Below are 27,668 nucleotides of genomic sequence, written 5' to 3' on the forward strand. Positions count from 1 at the left end.
TGATTCAGACCCGCTTGCTCGGAGGCAGCTCGCAGGTCTGAAGGGCGTTTTTTTTTTGACCGGCCTTCTGGCCGCTCGCTAAACTGTGGGTGACCATCCACAGCTTTAGCGAGTGGCCAGGTGATGGTCCCGACCATTGGGGCTTGCGACGAGACCCTTGTGGTAGGGTCTCATCTGCCGCAAGCCCCAGTGAGCTTCCGGCTCTATTAGAGCCGGAAGCTCACCACTGACATCACTCGTGATGTCAGTGGGGCCGCCCCCAAACGGCAGGCTTTCCTTCGGGAACGCCTCCGTTTGGCAAGCCACCCCCCGACCTGCCTACAAAACGGGGCAAGCTGTCGATTAACATCGACAGCCACCCCGTTTGTAGCGAGCCCCGGAGCGAGTGAATTTCTCACTAGCTATGGGGCTTGCGTGTGCGCACTGCCCGGCCATTGACGCGCTTGCGAGCGGGTCTGAATCAGGCCCATAGGCAGCTAGCTTGTGGGTAGGGTTGATTGTCGAGTTGTCAACAGTAATAGAGATATCAGGTTGGTAACTACTATTGGCCGGTGGAAATATAATTAATTCTGTTTTGGATATATTAAATTTGAGGTGGCGAGATGCCATCCAAGATGAGATGGCAGAGAGACATTCAGTGACATGGACCAGCACAAATGATAACAAATCTGGGGAGGATAGGTAGATTTGAGTATCGTCCGCGTACAGATGATACTGAAAACCAAAAGAGCTGATTTGTTTGCCAAGAGAGGTGATTGAGAAAAGCAGAGAACCCAAGACTGAGCCTTGCTGTACTCCAACTGATAGAGGTAGTGAAGTGGAGGTAGAATCAGGAAAGCGAACAGTGAAGGAACGATTAGGTAGGATGAGAACCAAGAAAGGGCTGTGTCTTGAAGACCTAGGATTGTATTGTTTGTATGAGAAGAGAGTGGTCAACAGTGTCAAAGGCAGCAGAGAGATCTAGAAGAATTAGAAGTGAGTAATGGCCATTAGCCTTGGCAGTGACCAGATCATTTACTACCTTAGTCAGTGTTGTCTCTGTGGAATGTTGGAAACGAAAGCCTGACTGCAGTGGGACCAATAAGTTATGGGTGTTACGAAAGTGTGTGAGGCGAGTGTAGGCAAGTCTCTCCAGTAGCTTGGCGGGGCATGGGAGCTGGGAGACAGAATGGTAATTTGAGAGAGAGTTAGAGTCAGAATTTTTTTTTTTCAAAGTGGGAGTGCTCACTGCATGCTTGAACAGTGATGGAAAGATACCAGTAGCAAAAGAGATTACAGATTTTAGTTGTGGGATGAACACAAGAGACAGAGCTTTACTGATTTGTGAGGGTATAGGATCAAGAGGAGAGGTAGTGGAGTAGGAGGATGAAAAGAGTGTAGATACTTCATCTTCATTAGTTGGGTCAAATAATGAGAAAATGCCACCGGGCTCAGGTAGGGAATTGAGCAGGTCCCTGCCTGAGGAAGAGTGTACCATTTCATTTCGGATATTATCAATCTTGTCCTTGAAATAGGAAGAAAGATCTTGTGCACTGATAGTAGCAGGTGGGTTGGGTGACGGAGATGTAAGAAGCGATTTAAATGTATTAAAAAGTCGCTTGGGGTTAGAGGCTTGGGCAGAGATGACAGATTGGAAATGTGTTTGTTTGGCAGTATCCAGTGCATTATGATAAGAGTGGTAGATAAGAGGAAATCACTTGGAGTATGAGATTAACACCACTGACGTTCTACTTTACGTGAGAGTTTTTGTAGGAGCCTTGTCAATTTGGAATGCCACAGTTGACGTCTAAGTTTATGTGGAGTGTGATGGGTAGCTGGAGCAACTTCATCAAGGGCTAGTTCTAGGGTCAGGTTCAAGTGTGATACAGCAGTCTCAGGAGAAGTGAACTTAGAAATTGGTAAGAGTAATTGTTGCAGAGAGGTGGCTAGTTGTTCAAAATGAATAGCATTAATATCTATGTGGGTTTGAGGAGGCTTGGTTGATTTGATTGGCATTGAGGTTGATGTAATGGAAGAGAGTGTGCAGGTTATAAGGTTATGATCCAAGGGCCTGATTCAGACCCGGACGCTATTTGTGTCCGCTCGCTGGCTAAAAGGGGCCGGCTATTTAAATCATGTGCTCACACTGCATCGCGTAAAGCCGCCCACTAATAGCGAGCGGCCACACTATGCGCTCACACCTGTATAAAGATGCCCCTTTGCCAGTCGCAACACACGTCATCTCCGGCAGTTATAGGATTAATCGAGAACATCGAGAGCCATCGGAGCTGCTCGCAGTGCTTGTGGTAGCCTTTTCCCACCACAACATCGCGATCAGTTCTGGCTAAAATACAACCCAGTCACGTGTGTAATGACGCTACTTTGCTAATTATTCACACCCATTAAACGCCGTTCTGACAGTCGGGCACGTCTGCATTCGTACATCTACACTCCTGTTTTCAAGCACCTTCCCGTTACCACCCACAAACGGCACTGTCACTCAAAATAGCGGCCCAACTGCGGGCTACGGGCGAGCACTTTCCCATCGCAATGACTGGTTCGCGCACGCGCATTGCGACTCAAATGCATGCACAGATTGCGAAAAATCGGTCAATGCGAGCGAGCGCAGCATAGAGTCCGGGTCTGAATTAGGCCCTGAGAGAGGGAAAGGAGAATTAGTGAAATCAGAAACTGAGCATAGTCTGGTGAATACAAGATCAAGGCAGTGGCCCTCCTGATGAGTAGGAGGAGTCAGTCCATTGGGAGAGGCCAAGAGAGGATGTTAAAGAGAGTAGTTTGGAGGCATGAGGAGATTGTGGACTGTCAATCGGTACATTGAAATCACCCATGATGATGGTGGAGATGTCATAGGATAGGAAGTGAGGGAGCTAGGCAGAAACATGTTCCAGAAATTGATTGGGTGGTCCAGGTGGGTGATTGACAGCAGCATTGCGCAGAGAGAAAGTCCTAATAGTATGTACTTCAAATGATGTAAATGTGAGTGATGGTACCTGTGGGATAACTGTGTGTGTAAAAGATTGGGACAGTAATATTCCTACTCTACCTCCTTTACAATTACCAGGCCTGGAGGTGAACTTTTGTTAGTGAGGCATGATGAATGTCTCCAAAACAGTTTTTAAACTTGCAGCAAGTTTAAAACATAATTATCACTAGTGATAATTATGGCCTACCCTTAGCGACGGTCATGAGTATGTCGAAAATGATGAACGTCCCAGAAGGCCTTGCACATCAAAAACAAATGATATTTTGGAACAAAATGTAGAAAATTGTTCAAATTGACCGTTGACTCAGTATCCGAATGATGAATCAACATTACTACAAAAATGTTCTAGCAACTTTGCGGGAAAGAATCAGAAGAAAGAGGCCAGAAAAATGGTTTCATACTCCATCAGGACAACGCACCAGCCCACACAGCTCTCTGTGAAGCCGTGTTTGGCAGAGAAACAGATTGCAGTGCTAGAACACCCTCCATATTCGCCAGACCTAGCACCATGTGACTTCTTTCTTTTCCACAAAGTCAAATCTGTACTCAAGAGAACCAGTTTTGCATCAGTTACTGAGGTAAAGAAGAAAACGATGGAGCTGTTAAGATAGCTGACATAATGAGCTACAGCATAGCTTTGACCAATGGAAAATAAGAAGGGGAGTACACAGAAGAGTTAACATGTACTTTATATAATTAAACATAAGTTATAGCATCAGTCTTGTTATTTGATAGCCACACTGCGTATGAGGGGTTTACATTTTTTTCATAGAATTGGTGTAGATTGAACCTATTTTCTTAACTTTACTGCAATTTTACGTATATTACAATTATTTCTTGTTACCTTCTACATGTAACATAGGTGAAAATGAGCATTGAACTCTGTTAATAGGCTGGGTAAAGCAATCTTATCTAGATGTATAATTTATGTACTTTTACATCTTTTCAACTATAAAATGCATCATACATGTATATTACTGGCTAACATGATACCATACTCTACATGCATGTACATTAAATGATAAAACTGCTTGCTTCCTGCCAGTGATTTCATTGTGCGCAGGCTTTTAAAAAGTGCCTCAGTGTTTTGATTGTACAAAGAGAAGTGTTCAAAGTGAAGGTAAAGAATTTAATTTGAATGTCCATATACTGTAAGGATTACACTGAATGTATTACTGGAAACAGTCCAGCCAAGCATGCAATAGGAAGAGTAGAATGTCTGCTGAAATTGCTGACTGGTGTGAACCACATTCCAACAGTACTATGACAACATTTTGTTAGTTAGTTTTTTTGATAAACAAACTGTGACAACACTGGTTGAAGGTTGAAGCTGTGCATTTTGTCATGTTCTACAATACAACAAAAATATTATTTTTTACCCTTAAAGGGCCTATCCATTAGACGACTTTCAGGAGGTTTTGGTTGGAACATTCAGAAAGTCGTCTAATGGATAGCCGGCAAGGACCAGTGTTGCGCGTGCACGCTGGGGGTTTGCCGACTATCTGTGGAACATGCCCATCAACCTGACGACGATCGTCAGGTTCAGCATGTTCTCAGATAGGAGGTCAGCCTGCATTGGATGACGTTCAGTGTGGGCACCGCACCTAGACAACCTAAAGGACTGAACGCCAGTCATTCATTTTTTCAGGTCGCCTAATGGATAGGCCCCTTAAGTTCTTTAAGCTTTTTCACACCTTTAGCAAGTGGAATTCAATGTAAATACAGTCTTATGATCACAACTGCACTGTGATCTAGGTAAACTAACACCTCTGGTACATTGTATTAGAAGGACTGCTCTCACTTTGGACGCCCTTGTCTACTTATATGAATATTTCTCCCCTAATTTCTCAATATTGTTAGATAGCAAATTTATTTTCTCCCACCCGCTAAACAAATAACTTTGCAAAGTACCAATAAAGAAAAACTGGCACTTAACCTATCAGATAAATGATAATTATTAATCTCTTAAGACTGCAGCCTTGGAAACCAGTGTGACAATTATGCCTCCCACTATAACAACTAACTGTAAAAACAACAAGTAATCAGGGCGCTTTCAATTATTACACGTTCGATTAACATATACTAGTAATTTAATTCACATAAAAATCACATATAGAAAATACAATAAACAAATATTCACATATTACACAAGAGCAATGTTCCTATCAAAAGATGAATATATATTATGTTAAATGCACAGAGAAAGCTCCTTATTCCAAAGTCATTTGTGCAATCCTCACAACACAGCTTAAACAGCTCTATAACGATTTCAACAACAATGGCAATTAGGTTGTTACTATCCGATGTCTAAACATATGTAGTGCTTTAGATTCCAATCATAACTTGTTTTATAACATGATTTGTTAAATCATAAACAATGGAATTCAATCCTTTCAATAAGATGCACTGTGTATTCAAATAAAGGACACAAATGTCAGCTGTCTTGTAACAATCCCTGATTATCAAAATATAACATTCATTGTGCAACCACAAATGATCCTTTGCAGGAAAAAATGAAATAACTTTACAGTCTGTATTATGAAGTCATAAAAAAATCTGAGTTTTGATTGTAAAGCTACTAAAATGTAGTGTCTGCATTGTATAGCAATAATAAATACTGGGTTTGCATCTAAAATCCAAAAGAGAGTTCTTTTCTGGATTGGGGAAATAAAAGTATAATGGTTATTTTCTATCCATGTGGTGTTATCCACTCATTTCAGTACCTGAAGGATACAGTAGTCTGACCCAATCAGCAGTTTTACATGTATCTCCAGGAGTGTCAGCATGCCATGTCTGTTATGCAACATGTTTTCCTACACAATGCCCAGATACTCTTTGATTCATTGTTTCATTTTCTATGTATTTATACTTTCCGAATCAGATACGTGTACCGTGACCCGATTCACTGGCAAACTGATGTTATGTGGTCAGGAGTAATGATGGATTGGCAAAAAGACATTCCTTCTTTTACTGATTCCCATCCTATTTGCAATTTTGGTAGTATTATGTATTGTATTCTGCCGGACTATAGGATAATGAAAATCAAAATAATGAACAGGGTTATATATTTCAAAAGTTCAACGTAAGCATATAATTGAAGCTGAAATGGGTGTATGCCCGAAATGCAGAGTTTGCCAAGCAGATTTCATTCATAAACTACGGCATTGTAGGAAAATAACCCCATTTTGGCATAAGGTTGTGGATTTTATTATTTATTACCAGTTATTTATATAGCACACACAATTCCGCAGCGCTTTACATTTTATTAATCATTGTTTATCCTATCTATAGATGAAGAGGAGTTTCCAAAGCTGGCTTCTGAAGTCCTTGTCAAAGTCTTTATTCCCTCTATTAACAGTGATATTCACCATAGCAATTAATCCTAAAATTGTGGACATTCCCCTCTTCTCCCTGAGTAGATATACTCAAGGTGGAATTATTGAATACTAATTCAATACTTTATATTTGGAAAGAGGATCAGCTGCTTCCGTCTCTGAGGCCGAAGTAAAAAAATGGAGCCCATACAAAGAATCCTTAAATTAGACCACGCAGTGCAACATTATGAAGCTTTTTTAATCTACAGAGTGGGATTTAATTGACAATTGTGTTGGCAGAAATGATGAGTTGCACCTACCCTACCAATGTTGCCATCAATGCAATATTGATTCCCTCTCCAGGGCCGTAACTAGGGGGGGGGGCTGAGGGGTCATGTGCACCGGGCGCCATCCTCCAGCGGCACCGGCCACATACTTCCTTTGCCGGAGGTCTGCAGATAGAGACCTCCGGCAGTGGTGCGCGCCGGACAGGGGTCACTGAAAGTCGGCGCAAGATCCCGCCCTCCCTCCTCCCCTCGGAAGTTAGGGTAAGAGCTCAGGGGGGGGAGGAGGGGGCGGAGAGGGACGGCAGTGCTGCACAGGGCGCACTGCCGTCTAGCTACGACGCTGCCCTCTCAGACTTTTGCATCCCTCCTGTCTGTATTTCCCTTTCTCCTCTCCCCCTCCCCCCCTTATCCTCTTCTACTACTTCTAACTTCAATAAAAATGACCTTTGCCCCTATTTGAATTTATTCCGCAATTTGGAAATGTCTGTTGAGATACAGGTGGTATGGTGTTTAGTTAAAAGTTAAGATTTTTGGCACTGTATGTTTTGTTTTAACATTTTTATTATTTATTGTTTTATGTTGTTTACTTCATACTGGTACATTAGTTATTTCTGTCTGTACTTTATTCATATTCTACCCAGCTTCATTGCTTGCGATTACGCAGTTGCGTTCCATGCTGAATCAGGTCCTCTGGTCCAATTTACTTGTTTTTGGTGTCACAAGCTGGGCATTTACAATATCAAAGCTATTCTGTACTGTCTTAGGGGCCTATTCATCATAATATGTATAGTGGCTGTGCTATTTTAGTTTTGAACTTGCCGTGCTTGCCATCGCACTATACTAACAGATCAGTTTGATACATCATTCTGTCTTCCCCAACAGGTCTTCCAAACAAATGGTTTCCATGTCCATTAGGTCACACATTAACAATGTAATGGCAGTAAGAGGCGAAGGGACATTCTTCCTATGGATGGCGCTAGTACCCACTGTCTTTTCAGAGCCTGATGAATCATATAATTTCTATACTAGTGTATGGGATCAGCGCACAATGATGGTTCTGTAATATACTAGGAGATATTAGGAATATCTTTTACGCTATAGGAAAGATGAATACAGATGTGTCCTCACACACCTAGCCTCAATATTTCATGTGGCTCGAGACGCCTGACGCGAGTGAGCCGCCAGATCCTTCTGCTGAGTGTTTTTTTTTTTTGTCCAAAAAATGCATCTTAGTCGCAATTGGATGCAACAAACCACTTCACGGCAATTGTATATCTGTGTGCATCTGAGTCTGTATACGAAGCTTGGAGTGATAAAAGCTGCGGACACTGCCTTGTAGTGCCTCGTATACAGATGCAGACTCAGTCGCACACAGATATAAAAGTGTTGCATATCAAATTGATCAGTGCAATCTCTTGAAGCAGTTTGTCACATCTGATTGTGTTTAAGACACATATTCAGTTGAAAAAGACGCTCTGCGACATCCAATTTGCACGTAACCTGGTGCGCCGAGAAGGGCTGTTTGGCGTGACTGCAGCAATAGTGAATGAGAACACATCTGTAGGTCTAAAACTTAAAGGCTGAAATATGTGAAAATGGTGATAAAATTATGATACTGCATGTATAACGGGGCAAACAGCATTGATGAATAGGCCCCTTAGTACAGGGGCATCCACCTTGAGACAGTCAGAAAACACTGCGATAATAAAACTGAAGAAAACCACACTATATTGATTTATCCACTTAAAATATATAAATATATGCTTTTTACATTTTTGTGTTTTGAACAATATAGTTATTTCTACTTTATTGCATAGTAATAGTCTCACCATCCCAAATATCCTGTAATGTCTCCAAATGTAGCTCCAGATCACTGCAAGTCCCCAGTAAAGCCCCAAACACCATCAGAAGGATCAATAAAGAACATCCTAGTGGTGGGCCTGTTCCCAGCACTAATCTTAACATCTCTACAAAGGCTGGGGATCCCATGTATCACCTGCAAGACAGAACAGTTACTCCAGCAAATTACTCTGATGAATCACTTTAATTGCAAAATAAGGTGACATGACAGGAAGGGTCATGACTAGTCACAATCTAAGGTGAATGTACACAGGGTCAGGAGAGAACACTGGCAGGTAAATCTAACCATTGGAGGGTGCATCACCAACACCATTTTATTTACCCTCTCCATACAGGCATATTCTATGCCTTTAGCCTACAGTCCTACATAGAAGTTGCTACATATAGGGCCAAATGTAATAGGGTGAGAATTTAGAAAATGTGATTGTTTTCTCACACTTTTTAAACTTGCCCCATGTAATAGAGTTTGAGAACAAAGTAACACAGCAAACTTGTATGTTTTTCAGACTCAAAAAACTCTCACGATTTAAAATCTCATTCAGATGTTTTCCCATTTTGAAGATAAAACTCAACCAATGTGAGTGTTTATTGCTAAACTCTCACATTTGCTAAACTCTCACCTTATTACATTTGGCACATAGCCATGAAACTAATTTAAAACCAGTTTCAAGGCTAGTTTATAGACTCACTTTACAGTAGAAATAGGCAAAAAAGTAAATGAAAAAAGGGAACTCTTAACTAAGCAATTCTAACAGAACATTCTACCATTTGAGTACAAAAAAAAGCAATTTAGGAATATGTTAACTTATACATATTTTTATGCTTTTTACAGTTTGTCGGGAGGCTTGCCACCTAGCAACAGCAGATTACCGCATACATAGCTGAGACAGTCCAATCTCAGATAGTAGAGGGCCTAGCAGGTCGAAACGGTTTTCTGCAGGTGATGAATAAGTGTCTTAATAGCTTGTCTGTAAGGAGCCGTGAGAGACAGGTACGATAAGTGACTATACAAAGATTATGATCTGTATCATTTCTGATGACTTTGAATTCCACAATGGAATTATTCACTAAATAATTTTTTGTGTGGCCTTTAAGAATTATGTGAAACCCTTGTGGTGTCTGAGTAAGCCATGGGTTGGATATATTAATTAAAGTGAGCTCTATGCCCCAAGCTGCAAAAGCTTGAGCCAACAAGGAGGCAAGCTTCTGAGAGCTGGAAAGCAAGTTCACTGAAGTATCCAAAGTATCTCGGTGTGACAAGAAAGTATCAATATCCCAAGTTTCAGAATATCTAGAAGAAATTGGTCTAGATAGAATATCCCTTAGCAAGCATAGGTAAGTTCTATTATCTGTGCAGCCTGGAATCAGAAGACTGAGGCCCTGATTCAGAGCCGGACGCTCTGACAGAGTGCTCGCTCTGAATCAGGGCCGTCCCTCCTTCTTTTTGGAGCGGCCTCCTGGCCGCTCGCATAGCTGTGGGTGACCACCCACAGCTATAGCGAGCGGCCAAAATGATGGTCGCGGTGGTCAAGACCATCGGGCTTGCGACGAGACCCTTGCGGTAGGGTCTCGCTGCTGCAAGCCCTGGAGTGCTTTTGGCTCTATCACTAGTGATGTCAGTGGGGTCGGCCCCAGACGGTAGGCGTTCCCATGGGAACGCCTCTGTCTGGGAAGCCACGCCTCTGGCATGCCCACCAATGGGGGCGTGCTGTCAATCACCATCGACAGCACGCCCCCTTTAGTGCGAGACCCATAACGACGGCTGAGCTCGCGAGCGGGTCTGAATCAGGCCCTGAGTGCTGAGCTATATTATCTGATGGTGGCTGAAGCCACCCCAATTCAAATTTGTGGGCCAAGAAATATAGGTCTATTTGAAGAATAGAGGCCCTGTGATTAATCTCCTTAATCATTGCAGAGTATCTAGCCTTCGTGCTTGGTCTCAACAAAGCATTAATGAGAGCTGTTGTGGCTGTAGCTAGGGGTAAGTCCGTCAACAGCCTAGCAATGCTGCCATCCACATGGAGTGAAGAAGATTCTGTAGAATGTCTGGGGTGCCTAGGAAGCAATCTTTGGGATATCCCAGCAGAACTTTGAGACCTATTCTAAGGTGTGTAATGATTGGAAACCAAAGTTTGGACTGCCAACTGTGTAAACCAGAATGATTACAGGCACCTGATCTAATCTGATTTTATGCAATACTCTTAACAGAAGAGTAGGTAAGGGAAACACGTAAAGGAAAGGGAATGTTCGTACATGAGAAGACAGTGTGTCCTTCTTATGAGCACCCTCTATCCAGACTCTGGAAACAAATAGAGGAGTCTGGGCATTCAGAGGAAAGGCAAAGAAATCTACCACTGGGGCACAGAGAGCTAAAGCTATTTTCTAAATTAAATTTTTTAGAGACACTCTGTCCAAAGATACACTCCTGCTGGACAGTGTATCTATCAATTTGTTTGTCTCTCCAGGAACGTGGATGGCTGAAAGTATAATGCTCTCCGGCATGGCCAAATACCACATTTCTAACACTTACTTGTACAGTGACAAGGAGTGGATACCACCCATCCTATTGATATAGGACACTGCAGTGGAATTGTCCAGACAAAGAAGAATTAGAGCAGCGTGTATTGATGGGGGAACCAATGACTGAAGAGCCAGTTTTGCTGCCTTCAGTTCTAGGATGTTGATGTCCAATAGGAATTCTGCTGGAGACCATTCTCCCTTGATTGCTGTGTCATGAGAAGCAGCTTCCCAACCCCAAAGGGAAGCAAGCATTTGATGTAACGGTGAGGACTAGGGGTGGTAGAATGAGGGGCATTGGAGCTGGGATAGGTAAAGTTGTCCAGTTCCATATTTCTTGAGCTACTTGATAGAGCTGGTGACAAATGTCTGACCAGTCGCAATGACTGTAAATTAGAGCTATGAGGAATCTCTGGAGGTCCTCTGCAAAGTAGAAGCACATGAAAATACCCTGGGGAAAGGGCCACCATCTTACCTAGCACTGCAGCCAGGACCTCTATCCATTTGTCCAGAGGAATGCTGAAGGAAAAGAAATGGGTATCTATCAGAAATCCTAGGAACTGAATCTGAGTGGACATGGTAAGAATTTACTTTTGGTAGTTGACAGTAAACCCTAATTCTACCAGAAGAGATATAGTTCTGTTCTAGTGTGCTCTGAGAGTATCTATGTCGGAGCTTACTAAAAGTATATAATCTAAATTGACTATGCAATATATGTCTTGCTGACAAAGGTGGGATATGGTTGCCTTCATTACTCTGGTGCAGAAATATATGGGGTCTTCACTAAGCCAAACACCATCACCGTCCACTGGTACAACTGGTCTCTCCACCTGAACCTTAACAGGCGCTGTTGTTAGGGTGAATGAGAATAGAGTGGAAAGCATTCTTGAGATCTATCTTTATACAATAACAAATGTATAAGAACAAATGGAAGATCCTGCAACCCTTCCTTGTGTTTCAGAAAACCGTTCAGAGACTTTATATTTAACAATGGACCAACTGAGCCGCCCTGATTTAAAAATAGGAAAGTATGACTTGTCCAGTCCTTTCTGGCAGGGTCTGTATTTCTATTTTATGTTGCAACAAGACTGTCTTCAATGTGGCATCTAAACATGAACTCCTATTCTTTTGTGTACAGGGTTTCTGATAAGAACAGATTAAAGGCAGATATATGGCCAAACTGAATAGTTTTCAACAACCATGTGTCTGAGGTAATCTGGGCCCATTTGTGAAAGCAATGTGACAGAGTTATATGGCGAGAAGGAGTACTCACTGGTCATCCTTCCTCTGCCTGGATTAGACCGAGAGGTGGAGGGATATGTCCCGCTTTCCGTGGACTTGGATGTGACACCACCTCTCTGGGTCCTGCTGTAGCTGCGGAAGTTTTAGTTTGTGCCCCTGGCTCTGGCTTCTTGACCCGCCTGGAGAAAGGACTTCTTCCTGGCTTCATGAATATTAGGCTTGAGATTTGGAAAGGACTTTCTAGCTTTAGAAGAACGGACCTCATTAATACATTTTCATCTGAAAAATTTGGAAAATCAATAGCTTTAAAAGCAAGACCTTCGATACTGGCTCTAATAAACCAACAGGGCCTTCATAAATTAGTAATGTAGTTAAAGGCCTGCCCTATAAAAAGGGTTTCTCTACTGACTGTCTTGAGCAAAGCAATTTAGAAGCTACTAGGGACTCAATGGATGAGATGGACATGCCTTCTCTTTCAGCCTTGTCCAGGACTTATAATATAGGACTAGAATCATCTGCAATTTTATATTGGATCTAAAGAAAGGTCTTATCATTAGTGTCAGGAGTGACGTTATCTCTCAGTAAGGTATTTAAGGAAGAATCTATATCTAGAGCAAATAAAGCAGGTACTGTATATCAGGTAAATCTACATGGCCAGCTGAGTGAATTTAAACACCTCAGACTTTTCTGACAAGGCCCAGCTTAGCCATCAGGATTCAAAGTTACTTTATATCATCAAAAACAAAAGCACAGGTGTTTAGTATTACATAAACAAGAGAAGAAACCAAAAACAGTGAACATAATGGGTACAATGGACATAATGCAGTTTTGGGATATCCATTTTGGGTAATAACTTACACAGATTCTATATTCCATTTGCAAAAGGTACCATATGAGGCAGCCGTTTTGGGCACGCAACATGTTACCCTGGGTGGGATAGATAGCTACAAAGATTACAGTGTTTTGAAATAAGCCATACAAGGAACAAAAGAGGGATTACTTAAACCTGTGTGGTGTGATATGCACTGTATGGATAGATCCACGTGTTGCTTATCCTGCCCATGACAGAACCATACGAGGCACCCATCTTGGGCACACTGCGTAGGTTATATCTGGCAACTCGTAGAAGTATAGCATTAAGGTGGCGAAAATAAAATACTGAATACTGAAGCATAAAATGGCAATAATAAGTCAATGGTAATGGCAATATAATATCTAGGAAAGATTAATCTAAAATTAAAAGAAAATAGTAGAGCAAATTGAAACAAGCCTCGTAATTCGGCGACAACGACACTGGTTCCATTTGAGGAGTCACCATATTGCATCTTTCGGTATGGTCTAGTTCGAGGGGGTCCAGCGGCTTGCACGAAGAGATCCGCCAGGACTAGATCAAAAGTGCTGCGGTCAGGAGCTGGGATCCAGGAGCAGGCACAATTCAAGTGCAACAGGGGCATGGTGGAAACGGGGAGCTGGGCGCAGGTCTCAAGACAGTGGCGGAAATTCGAGATGGCACGGCAGTGTGCACCACACCAGAAGCCGAATGGAGGGGTCCCAGCAGCTCAATGTGGAGCTCCACGCTTGGGCAACCAGATGATGCAGGAGGGCTGGTGCAGAGGGGCTGACCCCAGCATCAGGGTCCATCAACCATAGTCTGTCTGCCGGGTGTTCCCTCCGAACATGATCTTCCCAGGCCACCGGGTGTCCTCTCCAGCTAAGCCCTCCCCAGGCCGGCCACCATCACGAGCGGCAGGGGGCCAGGAAATCATCAGCAGCGGCAGGTAACTGATGGACGAATGATGGCCATCCCACCGATGGTGAAGCAGGAGTTGGTGGCCAGATGGTGAGCCATGTTGGAACGAAAAAAGGCCGCCTGACTGCTATTTTCTTCATGTGCAGTCACAGTTGGATTAGTGGTAGCCTCTCAGCAGCTGGGAAGCATGCAGGCAATAAGGCAGCCGCAAACCTGCCCGGGTGATCTCCTCCCTCACAACCTCACCCCCCTGTAGGGAAAGACCATTGGGATACCAGGGTCATTGAGTCGCTGCGGTGGGTGCAAGGAGGAGATGGCAGATGACTTGACAGGTGTCAGGAGGCGCAGGGGACCGCAGCACAGCTCCCGGATACTGCAGTGGAGGTCACTAGTGTCCTCATCCAGTCTGTCTCTAAATCCTGTTAAATGCGACTAAGGGACATCTCCTGAGTCAATTTTCACCTTAAGGCAGGGCTCGAAAAATCCCGGGGGCCAGGTCGCCATGGCGACTAAAATTTTAGTCCTGACGACCAGATTTTAGAAGAGCCAGGTGCTGTGAAAAATAAAGCTAATTGAAAAAAAAAAAAAAGAAAACTTACAAAACACTCCTATTTGTGATTACTGGAGTGGGCGGGATGCTGCAAGCCTGTCACAAGGAGCAATGGATGCCTGCCATAATTAAACACTGTGGCTCCTCACTTCTGCCCGCAGGGAGGTGCATCACTACCAGCGTGGAGGTGGGGACAGACCGTGGAAAGCTGTAACACTGCCACTGCAGAGGAGTGTGACCTGACTGCCAGGAGCTGAATTATTGCCGGCACTTCGGAGAATGACTGCGGATAGCTGCAGCATTGCCATCGGGAAGGAGAAGAGTGACCACGGGGAGCTGCAGTCCAGCCAGCAGCAGGGGAAGACAGTGACCACCATGGCACTGCATTACTGCCAGTCAGGGAGTAGAGTTTCAGTCGGAGAGCTGCATCACTACCGCTGTGGGGGTGGAGAGCTACCGCTGGGAGCCGCAACACTGCCAGTCATGAGTATAACAAAATTGGACTGCAGGGATCTGCATTACCGGCATGGAGAATAGAGAGCATGGGGAGATGCATTACTCCCTGCATGGAGGAGAAAAGTGATCATCTGGGACAGGTAGCTGCAGCATTCCCTGTAGTAGTAGAGGAAGACAGTGACCACCAGGGACCTGCAGCACTGCTGGTTGGAGTGAAAGATCGTGCCCTTCGGGGAGCTGTACAAAGCTGGTGAGTGAGTATGTGGTTTTATTACAGTGACCTAATACTCCAAATATTGTTATTTATTGGAAGCACTCCTGTGTGGCACACTTAATTGGGGGCACTTGTGTGTGGGGCTCTTCTGTCTGGCACTCTGCAATTTGGGGCACTCCTGTGTGGCACACTATGAACTGGCAGCACTTGTGTAAAAGGCACACCTGTGTGCCACACTATGAACTTGGGACACTTGTGTGTAGGGCACTCTTGTGTGGCAGAACTGGACGGAGGACACTACTGTGTTGTATACTATGAATTTGGGCCCTACCGTTTGGCATATTTTGAATTGGGGGAAGGTATGGCCATGTAGCACAATCTGAATACCATTGAAGATACATGTGTGGTGGTCTGACGGCATGTTTGGAGGTTTAGCGGCATTGAAGGGGCATGTATGGTGGACTATACAAGTTTTATTATGCTTTGGCTGTGGACGATGGTCTGGCTCCTAAACTTTTATGCTGGCTCCTACTTTCTACAAAAATTTGTCGAGCCCTGGTTTTGTCCATACGGCAAAATGGTCGCCGTATTACAACTGTGATAACCACTGACGGTTTCAGTTTTAAAGATTGAAAAGAGATTCAAACATATAACATATGGCACAAAACCGTTGTGTGTGAAAGGGACAGATCCACAGGAATAAATCCTGACTTTTTTTTTCTGTCTGGACAAAACTGTTGTGTGGAAAAAGGCCTAACACTTGCCTGGCCAACCTGTGGCTCTCCAGTCCCAGCATACCCTCCCACCAGTCAGTTGTTAAAGCATGCTGGGACTTGTAGCTTCACAACAGCTGGAGAGCCACAGGTTGGCCAGATCTGCATTAATAGAAGAGGGGAAGGATTCAGCCATAGCAACTGACACAGCGTCATCCATCTCTTGCACTGAAGAAAAATCTGATTAGCAGAGTAGATTTATTTATTAACAGTTTCTTATATAGCGCAGCATATTCCATTGCGCTTTACAATTTGAAACATTAATAGAACAAGACTGGGCTGTAAGAGACAGACAAAGGTAAGAGGGCCCTGCTCGCAAGCTTTCAATCTATAGGGAAATAAGTGTTGATACACAAAGATAGGTGCTACATATTGCAAATTGGTCCACCCAGATTTCAGAGGTTCCTGGTGAGCTGTATGATCCAGTCACACAAGAAAGTTGGCCTAGGGTCAGGAGGATATGAACGAAAAGACTATAGGCCTGATTCAGAGCCGTTCGCTAGAAGCGATCGCTTGCACCCAGCGTATGGAAATCCAGCGCAAGCCCAGCATGGCAGGCGATCACACTGCAAGGCATTAGCACGCCCACTATGTCTTGGCGAGCGATCACTTTGTGTATGCAGATGCCCACCAGCCATTCATAAGACGCCCACTTGCGCACATCATCTCCAGGAAGTGCATGAAACATTGGTACATCGAGCACCATCGGATGTGCTCGCAGCGCTTAAGGTTGACCATACCCACCTGCAAGCACTGCGATCCCTTCAGTGTGAAATACAACCAGGTGACGTGGAAGCAAGTAATGCATGGGGATGAGAAACGCAGATCTTGTGCTGAGCGAAGAGGTTGGGTTGGGAGATATTTTGAGATGAGTGAAGAGATGTATGTTAGTGTGGTTTGGTTAATAGCTTTATGTGTGAGTGTAAATATTTTATATTGAATACGGTAGAAGACCGGTTGGCAATGGAGGGACTGACAGTGGATCAGCAGACAATGAACGTTTGGCGAGAATGATCAGCCTCGCAGCTGCATTCATAATGGATTTTAGCGACAAGACTGTTTTTGGGAAGACCAGTAAGGAGACTATTGCAATAGTCTATGCAGGAAATAATGAGTGCACGGATTAGAGTTTTTGCAGTGTCTTGTGTAAGATATGGTCGAATTTTGGCTATGTTTTTTAGATGTATGTAACAGGATTTTGAGACAGATTGAATGTGGGGAACAAAGGACAGTTCAGAGTCAAGGATGACACCTAGGCAACGAGCTTGTGGGTGGGGTTGATTGTCGAGTTGTCAACAGTAATAGAGATATCAGGTTGGTAACTACTATTGGCCAGTGGAAATATAATTAATTCTGTTTTGGATATATTAAGTTTGAGGTGGCGAGATGCCATCCAAGATGAAATGGCAGAGAGACATTCAGTGACATGGACCAGCACAGATGGTGACAAATCTGGAGAAGATAGGAAATTTTAGTATTGTCCGCGTACAGATGATACTGAAAACCAAAAGAGCTGATTAGTTTGCCAAGAGAGGTGGTATAGATTGAAAAAAGCAGGAGGACCTAAGACTGAGCTGTACTCCAACTGATAGAGGTAGCGAAGTGGAGGTAGAATCAGAAAAGCAAACATTGAAAGAGCAATTAGATAGGTAGGATGAGAACCAAGAAAGGGATATGTCTTGAAGACCTAGGGATTGTAGTGTTTGTATGAGAAGAGAGTGGTCAACAGTGTCAAAGGCAGCAGAGAGATGTAGAAGAATTAGAAGCGAGTAATGTCCATTAGCCTTGGCAGTGACCAGGTCATTTATCACCTTAGTCAGTGCTGTCTCTGTGGAGTGTTGGGAACGTAAGCCTGACTGAAGTGGGTCCAATAAGTTGTGGGTGTTAAGAAAGTGTGTGAGGCGAGATGTAGGCAAGTCTCTCCAGTAGCTTGGAGGGGCAAGGGAGCTGGGAGATAGGACGGTAATTTGAGAGTTAGGGTCAGAATTTTGTTTTTTTCAAAATAGAAGTGCAAGCATGCACGTGATCACTATGCACGCTTTTGAAGCTCTGCTGTCTGGTCAGCAGTGAAGTGATTTAAAGGTTTCACTTTCCCTGTTGGCAGCGGATTGTTGGGAGTCTTGCTGCCTATACCTATCAGCAGTGGCAGAACTAGAGAGTGGTGGGCCCAGTTGCAAGAATATGCTTTGGGCCCCCCATTCCTAGCACCCCGCATCCCAATTTCCCCTCCTCACATCATGTCACTGCCCAGTATTGGGCTGGGGCATGAAGGGCCCAGAGGGGGAATGCAGAGGTAGGAGCCCAGGCTCAGAAGCTTGGCTAACCATTAGCGAGTGCATGGTCTGGGCCCCTTGATAAATATATAAAATAAATACTGCTAGTACATGATAAAGTAGCAGAATAATGACAGCAACACACTGTAGAATATACACCATAGTCCTGTGCAATATAATGTCAGATATGTAAAAATCAAGGGCAGTCTGGATCCTGATCCCTAGAGGAGGTAGGGTAGGCCCCTAGGCAGTGGGGCACACTGGGGGATTCCCTTGTACCCCTGTGGGCCAGTCCGACCCTGTCACTGCCCATCACATGCAGCCATGTCTTCACTAACACATCACTCTTCTTCTGATAAACTCTCCAGGGTGAGATCAGTAACATAAATAATCACATTATTTATGGTAAATGTAATAGGCAAACCACTGCTTGTGGCTTCCAATCCTGTGGACAAACAAAAGTAATACCTGTCTCTCCACATAAGTGACCCTAAGGATGACATAAGCACAGTTTACTTAATATTTCTCTAAATTTTTCAATAATAAAATTTTGGCCTAGGGGTGCTTATGGAAAATATTCTGAAACTCTAGGGTGCAGTGTCTAGACAGTATCTATATCATGCAGCAATGGTCACTGCTGCTGCAGCAGCATCCTAAATAAAGCACATGTAGTATGCCAAAAAAACAGCTTTGTTAAACTTTTTTTTTTTCTTTTCCTACCTAGTCGTGCTGCTGCGCAGGGAAATATCTGCCTCTGCTCCTCTAGCTCCTTCCACACACAGTAGGCGCCGGGGATGGTCACGAGATCATGACGTGACCATGTCACATCCCCAGCGCCCAAGAACATCAGCCAGTATGAACGGAAAGAAGCCAGGAGGGGAGGGCCGGAATTTAAGCAGGAGAGGGGAGGGTCTGAGTGGCCCCTCCTGAGGGCCTCCGCCCCCTCCGACTGAGCCGTTCAAGGGAACAGGACTCCGACTGCAATGCTGAGGGCGGAAGTGGAGGTTTCTGCCCACACTTTCCACGAAAATAAGAAAGTTGGCCCCTTCCAGACACGGTGGCTCGCTTCACTCACCACATGGATATATTCCCCCTCTATGCCCACTTGGATGGTAGGGAATGACGTTGGACACTGGCAGATGATGTCATCATACATCTACGGAAGGGGATCTATCTCTTCCCGCAATGGTATCGGCAGCGACTCCGTACTTAGTCACTGATGGCGGTGCAGCGGTGCTGTTGAATGCAGGCGGCTATGGGCCCATGCACCACAGTGGGCCCCGTTGCATCTGCTGTTGCTAGTTAACAAGCCTTCCGACAAATAGCGAGAGTAGCCTTATAAAGTTGGATGTAATTGTATTATGCAAATATAACAGTTTAAAGCTTTGTTTGTATTGAGTATATACCTGGTGGTAAATGAGGCAGGCCAGCGTTACTGTATCAGTACAATTGTGTTTGAAAAATAAGTGTACATAAAATAAAAATAAATAAATAAAGCATAACAAAAAAAAAAAGGTACAAAGCGTAAGATACAAAAGGGCGCCTAGCAGCCCGGCCGGCCCTACAGCGCCATGCACACATCACACAGCCCCCACACAGCCAGCAGAAGCACACTATACGGATCACACCACTGTCGCTTACAGCCTGGGGGACGGCAACAATGATATGAGCCAGGATTACCTGCTCCAAGTGTGAGTCCCACTCACGGAATCGGGAACAGCCCGTGTTGGGGATGCATACATTAGCGGCGGCACACTTGTAAAGAGAAAGCCATGTGACGCAAAAGCAGGTTCCCGGATCTTCCCCTTCAAAGCCAAAAAGTGGTATGGTCCGGCGAGTTCAGTAAAGCGCATGCGCGCCGAGCACTCCCCACACGGACGCTGGAGCGGTGAGAGGACACAAAATGGCTTCTACCGGTAAGTAACGGCCGCTGAGCTCCGCCACGCATGCGCTTTATGTGCCCAGAGCCGGCGTCTAGTGCACGGTTCCTCCCGCAGGCTGCGCTCTCTCTCTGGTAGTTGCTCTCTGGGAGAATTGCGGGCCCTCTCCCCTAGGCCCCAGCCATCCAGGACGCAGCGTTCAACCTGGGTACACGCGGTGCACGGCCTCTCCCTCCCCGCTGCCTGTGTGTGGCGTAATGGGCGACATGCTGGGTATATAATAGCGTGTTACTGACGGTGTGCCGGCTGCTTCTAGCTGTGTGATCCGTAGGCCCCGCGTACCCCTCCTCATACCGTAGTCGTGTCTCTTCCCTGAGTGACCCAGCTCTGTCGGCCTATGGCCCGCTACAGGCTGTGCTGGTGTGTGACCCCTGTGCCTGATGCTTTTGTAATACAAGCACTCCAGTGCTGATGGGGACTGGTCACACGTATAATTGGGGCTCTGGTTATGGCATTGTTAGGTTGCTACATGCGCTCCAGTAATGTGGAAGCGGTATGTGTCCAACATCTTGTATTATAAAGTGCCCCCGGCCTCTTGCCTGTCCTGCTCTGTATAGCTTCTGGCCCCCTTACCTTTCTATAACACCGGGGTTCTAACATCCTGAAGAGGGGTGTTGGGGAAGTAGAGATGCGTAACCTTACAATGTGCTATAGGACATGGAAGATAAGATTGTGTGACAGGAAGTGGGTTTTGTACTTTACGGGACACTGAAAATGTTACAAAGTAGCCTTACTCCTTAAAGGCACAGTCTTATTTTACTGTAATTCTAATGGGATGAGTACCTGTTGCATCTTCTAGCTTAATATCCTGCCCTTAGAGCCAGGCTCACTTGTTGCTTGCCATTTAAGTACAGTTTTTAAAAATCAGGGGTCTACTTATCTCACACTAAACTATAATTCATGGCTGGTGGGGATTATTATTATTATTTGCGTTTTATTTCTGAAAGGCTTCATCCTGGCAGAGCTGCCCTGATATGCAGCTGTCCTGGCAAATATTAAAATATCTACCTACGATGCTTATGGCTGCAGAGAAAGTTACACTTCAGGATTCTTTTGTTACTTAGGCGTGATTTCCACTAAAGTTACTTAATCTGTAGAGATTCTTCTTGGCACTCCCGATGGGTCTTAATGTGGAATGCACTATAATGCTATCTGAAGGTGGTAATAACTACCCTAGATAAACTTTATTTTCATAGTTTGATAAATAAGACAGTTGCAATGTTGCCATACATAGTATGGGAACGGGATGCTAGGGATCCCAGCAGTCAGCATCACTATGCTCATCCCAACAGGGTTAGGATTCCGCCATCTGTCGGTCAGTATCCTAAACCTAACCTATCCGCACCCTAACCCTGCTACTTGCCTTCGGGGTTCTGGCGTTGGGATGCCAGTGCCGGGATTCTGGTACCGGCATCCTGACTGCTGGACTCCCCGCGGTTGGGCTATTGACTGTGTCTCGGGTAGGAGGTGTGCCCAGACTTTGCTTTTAATGCAGAATATCTGCAATATCCACTTTAGTTAGAGACTTGATTTAAAGGAAAGCTACTTTTATATTGGGAAAATCGTGTGGGTGGAAAGCTTACCTAATTGGACCAAAGGAAGAAGTGAAATCATTTGGCTTAAAGTAGCAATTCTATTAAATGTATTTTTTTGTTAGAAGCACATTATTTTTTTCTTACCCCTCTTTTTAATAATTTGCCAAAATTAGTTAACTCCTATGGCAAAACTCACATGTAGTGAGAAAAGATGCTTTGGAATGCCACTGAGCTCTTTTGTTTTCAGTGTCACGTTCCACCTCATTATCCAAGCTCTGCCATCACATGACATGGTGGGAGCATAGTCATTCTGGCTATTTGCCCTCCATAGAGGTATAGGAAATGAGAATCTGTAGTATGTTTGCTAAGAAAAATGACCATTAGATGCACACTTAAAATGTACTAATTTGCTATAGAAATGGCTTGCATATCTGTTAATTATGCAGCTTTTCACTGCAATCACTATTCACGTGTTTGCCTCTTGCGCTGTATTCACCACTGCACTGTAAGGGGGAATTCAATTGTTTTCTCGTGCCCGCAACTCCCATCTAAAGTGGCAGGCGTTATTAAATTGTTTTGCTACTGGATCAGAGTGCAGTGGGTGCCTATCACTTATTGCAGGTGTTGCACCCAAAATGCAGGGGATTAGCTACATAAAGCAATTATGGGCCGGATTCAATTAGAGGCGAAAAGCCGTAATGTGCAAAAAAGTTTTGCCTATTGCTGCTTTTCGCCTGTTCAAAACTCCTCTCCAAATTCAATTCCAGGCGGAATTCGCCTAAGCAGAAACTCAATGCAATGTAATAGGCAAAAGAGTATCCCCAATGAATAGCAGGTGAAAAGAAGTGCAAAATCTTTATTTTGGGGTGTAAACGTGGGGAAATTACCCAGAACCCTTGGGACAGTCCCCAAAGGACAAATTTGGCTAAAAAAGTAAATGAAAAAAAACCTAAACACCCCCAAAAAGTACTAATTTTGGGGGTGAAAAAGTGGGGGGACAAGCATAAAACTAGCGAAATAGGCTTCTTGGGGGTCTTTAGGATTGCAGGTGCGTTTTTGAAATTTTTAAGAAGTTCACTTTAGACACACAAATATGCTAGCACCCATTTTGAAGTACCCCAAATTTGACTGGACTACTTGTTTTCACCAAAAAATACTGCTTTATGCCATTCTTCACCACTTATGCAAAGACGCTAATAAGAAGCAATTTAAACAACTTAAGTACCTCAAACACTTTTATTAGGGCTATTAGTACACATCTACATTGACACCCTATGTTAGTGCATCTTTTTTGGGGGTACAGACCCCCAATTCTGACAGTACTTTCTGCATTCGCCGCTTTCAGTTTTCGCCTGTTTAGGAATTGAATAGGGGTAAAAGCGGGTACGTGTGCGTAAAGTCTGTTCCTCTGAAACATGCAAAGGCGTCGGAAAGTTGGACTGGCGCAACTTTTCTGACGCTTCGCCTCTAATTGAATACAGGCCTAAGTTGCAATCATGGGTGTTCAGGTGTCCTTAAGCTGGGCATACACTATACAATTCTGTAAGATCTGTCCAATCTGGCTGGTTGGAATGAAAACCTGGTAATGTATGGGAGCAAATGACAGTTTGATCATATGGTTTTAAACACTGAAAAAAGGACAAAAAACAATTGTTCAAATCTGTTAAATTCGTGTGTTTTAACCAATTTGTCTGAACAACCATTTTTGGCTATTTTCCACTGTTTGTGAGCAAATGGACGATTGTCATTTGCTCCCATACATTACCAGGTTTTCATTCCAACCAGTCAGATTGGACAGATATCTGACAGATAATTGTATAGTGGATGCCCAGCTTTACGATGCATTGTCGATTGGAATTCACAGAAAAGGGAGCATACAGGTTTATACACAATAGTAAAAGGAAAAAGTGCTTTGTTCAGCTGCATTCATTGAACAATATAATTGAGCTCTATTGTAAAATGCCGCCAGAGTATTTGCCCTGGAAGTACTTAGAACTTAGACTTTTTTTTTTTTTTTTTATGTTCCTCCAGCCTTGCATTGTACTGTACTGCCAATGTGAAAACCATTATCTGTGCAGGAAATGCAGCTACTCCATTCTCTTGTCCTTTAGTAAAAATGAAAACTGATTCAGTTTATTTAAAGTACTCTTCCTCTGCCCTCATGACCATTCAGTGTGCAGACTATCCTATACTGACTTTAACCATATGTTGCAGTTTTTTTTAAAATGTGTAATACACATTCTAAACTGTTTTAGCCTGCTGAATACTTTGGCATTCCTGGTCAAAATTTAATATGTACAGATAAATTGTGGGTAGGATGGAAAGTAGTTTTGTGGCCAGCACACTTGTCTGGGCAACTTGGTAAAATTGGCCTGCTCCAGTTATTATGTAACAATCTAAGCATATCAGAGCTGTGATTATAGAATCAGAAAAATGCTATGTAATGTGTACAGGCACACACCGGTGAACTCACTTCCTCACTTCTTGTGATGGAGGAAAGGGTGTAAATTACATCTGATGGGGTGACGTTTTATTTACTGTGCTGGTATCACAGTATTGGGGAGGACTGCCAAGGAAATGACAGTTTTCACTGAACGGGCTAGTCACCTGCACCTTCAAAATGAGACGCCAAACTTTTTGTAGTTTTTGAAAGCATTTTTCATAACTCAGGCATGCTGTATAGCACTTTACAATAGGGAATACACAGCAATGCATTGAACATACAGATATTCGATAACTGAATCACTAATGTGAATAAACAGTTTTATTAAAGCACAGAATTGGCAAAAAAAAACTTTGAACTGTAATTCTTGTTTATAGTACGTACTATAATTTTGTTTTGTTTGCTTGTTTGCCTGTCTTATAGATTACAGCACTTATAGCCAAGCTGGAGCTCAGCAGAGGTAAGTCTGTGCGCACTCTATTTCCAGTGTACAATATATTATTGAATGGGATTTGTACTTTTGCTACAATATTTGACCCTTGCTGTCAAAGTAACTTATTCTAATTTTTTTTCCAGCTATGGTGCTTATACTGCCCAGCCAACTCAAGGATATACACAGGCTGCTCAGGTATTGAATATTTTCTGTTCCAAATAAATTATTTTCATTCTAAAAATGGCTAATTAGTGACGTAGCTATACACTTTATATCAGTGCCCGCTTTTTATACTAGCAGTTTAAAACACATGGATGATCTTTAATGTAACAAATGTTCATTCTTTCTGAAAAATAAGACTTGTCAGTGCTTTGTTTTACTGCTGAGTGTCTTCTCAAAAAGGTGCACACAAATGGAAATATTTTACCTCTGTTAATGGTGGGTTAGACTGTTCTATGCTAGTGGTATTTGAAAGTCTAAAGCTTTATATGCCACTGAAAGTTATCTAGTAGATTTAGTGTTAATTGACCTCTTACTGTAATTGGCCTATAACATTTTTTGGCTTGTGCTGACCTTGACTTCACAGGCAAGCTACGGACAGCAGAGTTATGGCACTTATGGACAGCCTAGCGATTCCAGTTACACACAGGCACAGACCACTGCCACATATGGCCAAACGGCATATGCAGCTACTTATGGACAGCCTCCTGCTGGTAAGACACCTTTGTTTTATGTATATAGAATATTAAAAAAGCCTGATTTTGAACCAAAAAAAGTGCTCATCTGATGTCCAAGAACCTGCTTGATTACTTCCAAAAACCTGCTTGCAATAACAAGTTAATATTCAATGGAATAGTCTGCTTTAATAAAAACCTTCATTTTACTTGCAAGCCTCATTTGAAGGCTTTGTACTTTACTAGATTATTGCGGATCCATCAACCAATCTCAGCAGTGAGACTCTTCTGTTCCTTCTTGGTAGGTGGCCTCCAAGGTTGGGGGTATGGTTTCTTGATCCTTTTGTAATGGGTTATGTGCATAGAAGGCCATTCCGTCTTGGAATTCAGTGTTTCTGTTGCTCAGCAGTAAGATTTTGCTCCTGGGCTCACATCCAAAGTGACAAGGCCAAGTTGAATCTCCTACAGCTACCATATAGTAGTAGTCTGTGGTAGACTAAAGCGGTTAATTCCCAGCCTGACAGCTGTCACATTCTGTGGGTGGACAGACTACTTGTGTTGTAATAGCAGGGACTCTGGCAAGTGCCATTATTTTGAACTTTCTGGGGAACTCTATCTGAACACTGGTTCCCATTTGAAGTAGGTTATACATATTCTATTAAGTGGTGGCTATTCTGTTGAGATGGTAAACTTGGCTTTAAAAAGCAGTTGGTTGAGCGGAGCTCTAATGGCGTAGCAGCTGCCTTAGCTTCTGGGACCTCATGGTTGCCTCTGTTCATCTCCCTTGGGACCCTGTCTCGGAGGATACAAGCTGTACCTGTCTGGGCAGCTGTGGCTGCTGGTACTGTGTGCCCAGAGGCACCTTCTCTGGCATGGCATTTCCCTGCAGCATAAGACTCGCAAGAATGTGACTTACAAGCTGCCAGACACCTCCATAACCACTAAGTGAGCCACTTACAATACTCAGTTTATGATCCTGTTATCATATAATTTCTACTTCAGGGTCCATAGGGGGTCCACAGGGTTGACCTTGGGTATAGGTTGGGAACCAAATCCGGGCACCACGCAGTTAAAGCTTTTAGCTCCCAGGATGCACTTGGGTCCACTCTCCCTATAACCCCGCCCCCCAGCCAGAGGCACCTCAGTTTAAGTTGGTGCCCGGCCGGAGTCGGGTCACCGTTACTGCAGGGGGGCTGCTTAGCAGCCCCTAAGCTTAAAAGAGTTTTATTTTATTATTTTTTTACTACTCTTCAGAGCGGCAGCATCAGACTGTCCAATGGACGTCTGAGCTGCCGCTCCTACACCCCGCCGGCGCTGCGACGCCAGTACAGATCTGGGGATCGCAGCGGGACCCCAGAGTCTGTACTAGCCGGGCTCTGGAGGAATCCCTGGGCTGCTGCCGGATCGACGGGGACAGGTAAGTCGCGTGGTCACCGCTTGCGGTGACCCGCGTGTACATGCAGCCTTATGCCTCCGGTCTCTGGGGACAGACCGGAGGCGCTAGCGGTGGCGGCGGGCTCCCCCTCCATGGAGGCATACCCCGCGTGTCCACAGCCCACCAGGGATTATAGCGGCAGCGGGAGCCGGCATCCCGGGGGGTTAATTGCTAGCCAGGGGAGGAAGCCTTCCCTGTCTAGCGGCTCCTCCCCTCAGCTCAGCGCGCCTTTCAATAATACAGTCTGGCGTCGCTGAGCTGCTTCCTCCGCGGGCCACGCTTCTTCTGAGGTCTCCAGCGGCCATTTTCTCTCTGTGGTGCTGCAGAACTCTTAGGATGTCAGTGAGCCCAGTCCCCCTGCGTACCTGGCCATTTTGGGTGAGTGTACACAGCGCTATAGCCTTCCCAGACACTGAATCTGGGCAGTTGAATGTAGCGACATTGTGCAGTATATTATATGTCATGCTTATGTATGTATATATATTTTTCTGCATTGTATGTGACTTATGCTAGTGCTGACTGTCTGCTTTTTCTCTCACCTGTCAGTGTATATCTATCCCTTTTCTTTATCTGCCCTAATACAGGTGTACCTGGGGTGGTTCTGAGACCTCACATATATATATTTGTTAATATCTGTGAGGTTTGTCACATACTGTTGCGTGCTGCACGTTGCCATATTTTAGATGGAACTGTGAGTTGCGTACGCTGATAATGGGTTCCTGCAGCTAATCTTAGCGTCAGTCAGGACCGGTATGGCGCTGCTTAATATTTCCGTCAAGATAGTCAGATATATCTGACCAGGAGATTGCACATGATACTGCACCCATTATTGCTATCCTGCAAGTCATAGCCTGCAGGAATTAGTGCGGAGGATTTTAACTCAGAAAGGTTTACGTATGCGGCACCATCTGGTGCCGGGCCCCTTGCACGACCCCCTTAAAGGGCGTTGTTTCTCAGGATCCTCTCCTTTGAGGATCGCCGGGCGGGCC

At 44.2% G+C, this 27,668-nt stretch overlaps 2 protein-coding genes across 11 annotated transcripts in view; one reads left to right on the forward strand and one right to left on the reverse strand.

The window, feature by feature from the left end:
- The window catches only part of RHBDD3 (rhomboid domain containing 3), a 37,923-nt gene extending 17,122 nt beyond the window's left edge, over positions 1 to 20,801 (reverse strand). For 2 of the 9 annotated variants that reach the window (XR_015869486.1, XM_088443507.1), the window contains exons 1-4: positions 19,900 to 20,117; positions 12,235 to 12,482; positions 11,437 to 11,480; positions 8,414 to 8,580 (exon numbers count right to left, since the gene is read on the reverse strand). Coding sequence is in view for 8 of the 9 variants with exons in the window: in XM_088443507.1 (XP_088299633.1) it covers positions 8,414 to 8,573 (160 nt within the window). In the remaining variant the exon portion in view is untranslated. Of the gene's footprint in view, positions 1 to 8,413; positions 8,581 to 11,436; positions 11,481 to 12,234; positions 12,483 to 18,939; positions 19,060 to 19,625; positions 19,850 to 19,899; positions 20,119 to 20,732 lie in introns of those variants that run through there. The other 7 variants (XM_088443514.1, XM_088443509.1, XM_088443508.1 and 4 more) reach the window with 7 other exon arrangements.
- EWSR1 (EWS RNA binding protein 1) overlaps positions 20,066 to 27,668 on the forward strand; it is a 28,378-nt gene continuing 20,775 nt past the window's right edge. For both annotated transcript variants that reach the window (XM_088443500.1, XM_088443501.1), the window contains exons 1-4: positions 20,066 to 20,135; positions 24,561 to 24,597; positions 24,714 to 24,765; positions 25,157 to 25,283. In XM_088443500.1, coding sequence (XP_088299626.1) covers positions 20,123 to 20,135; positions 24,561 to 24,597; positions 24,714 to 24,765; positions 25,157 to 25,283 — 229 coding nt within the window. In that variant the 5' untranslated portion in view covers positions 20,066 to 20,122. The remainder of the gene's footprint in view (positions 20,136 to 24,560; positions 24,598 to 24,713; positions 24,766 to 25,156; positions 25,284 to 27,668) is intronic.

Source organism: Taudactylus pleione, unplaced genomic scaffold (genome assembly GCF_031769625.1).
Source record: "Taudactylus pleione unplaced genomic scaffold, aTauple2 ptg000330l, whole genome shotgun sequence".
Lineage (NCBI taxonomy): Eukaryota > Metazoa > Chordata > Amphibia > Anura > Myobatrachidae > Taudactylus > Taudactylus pleione.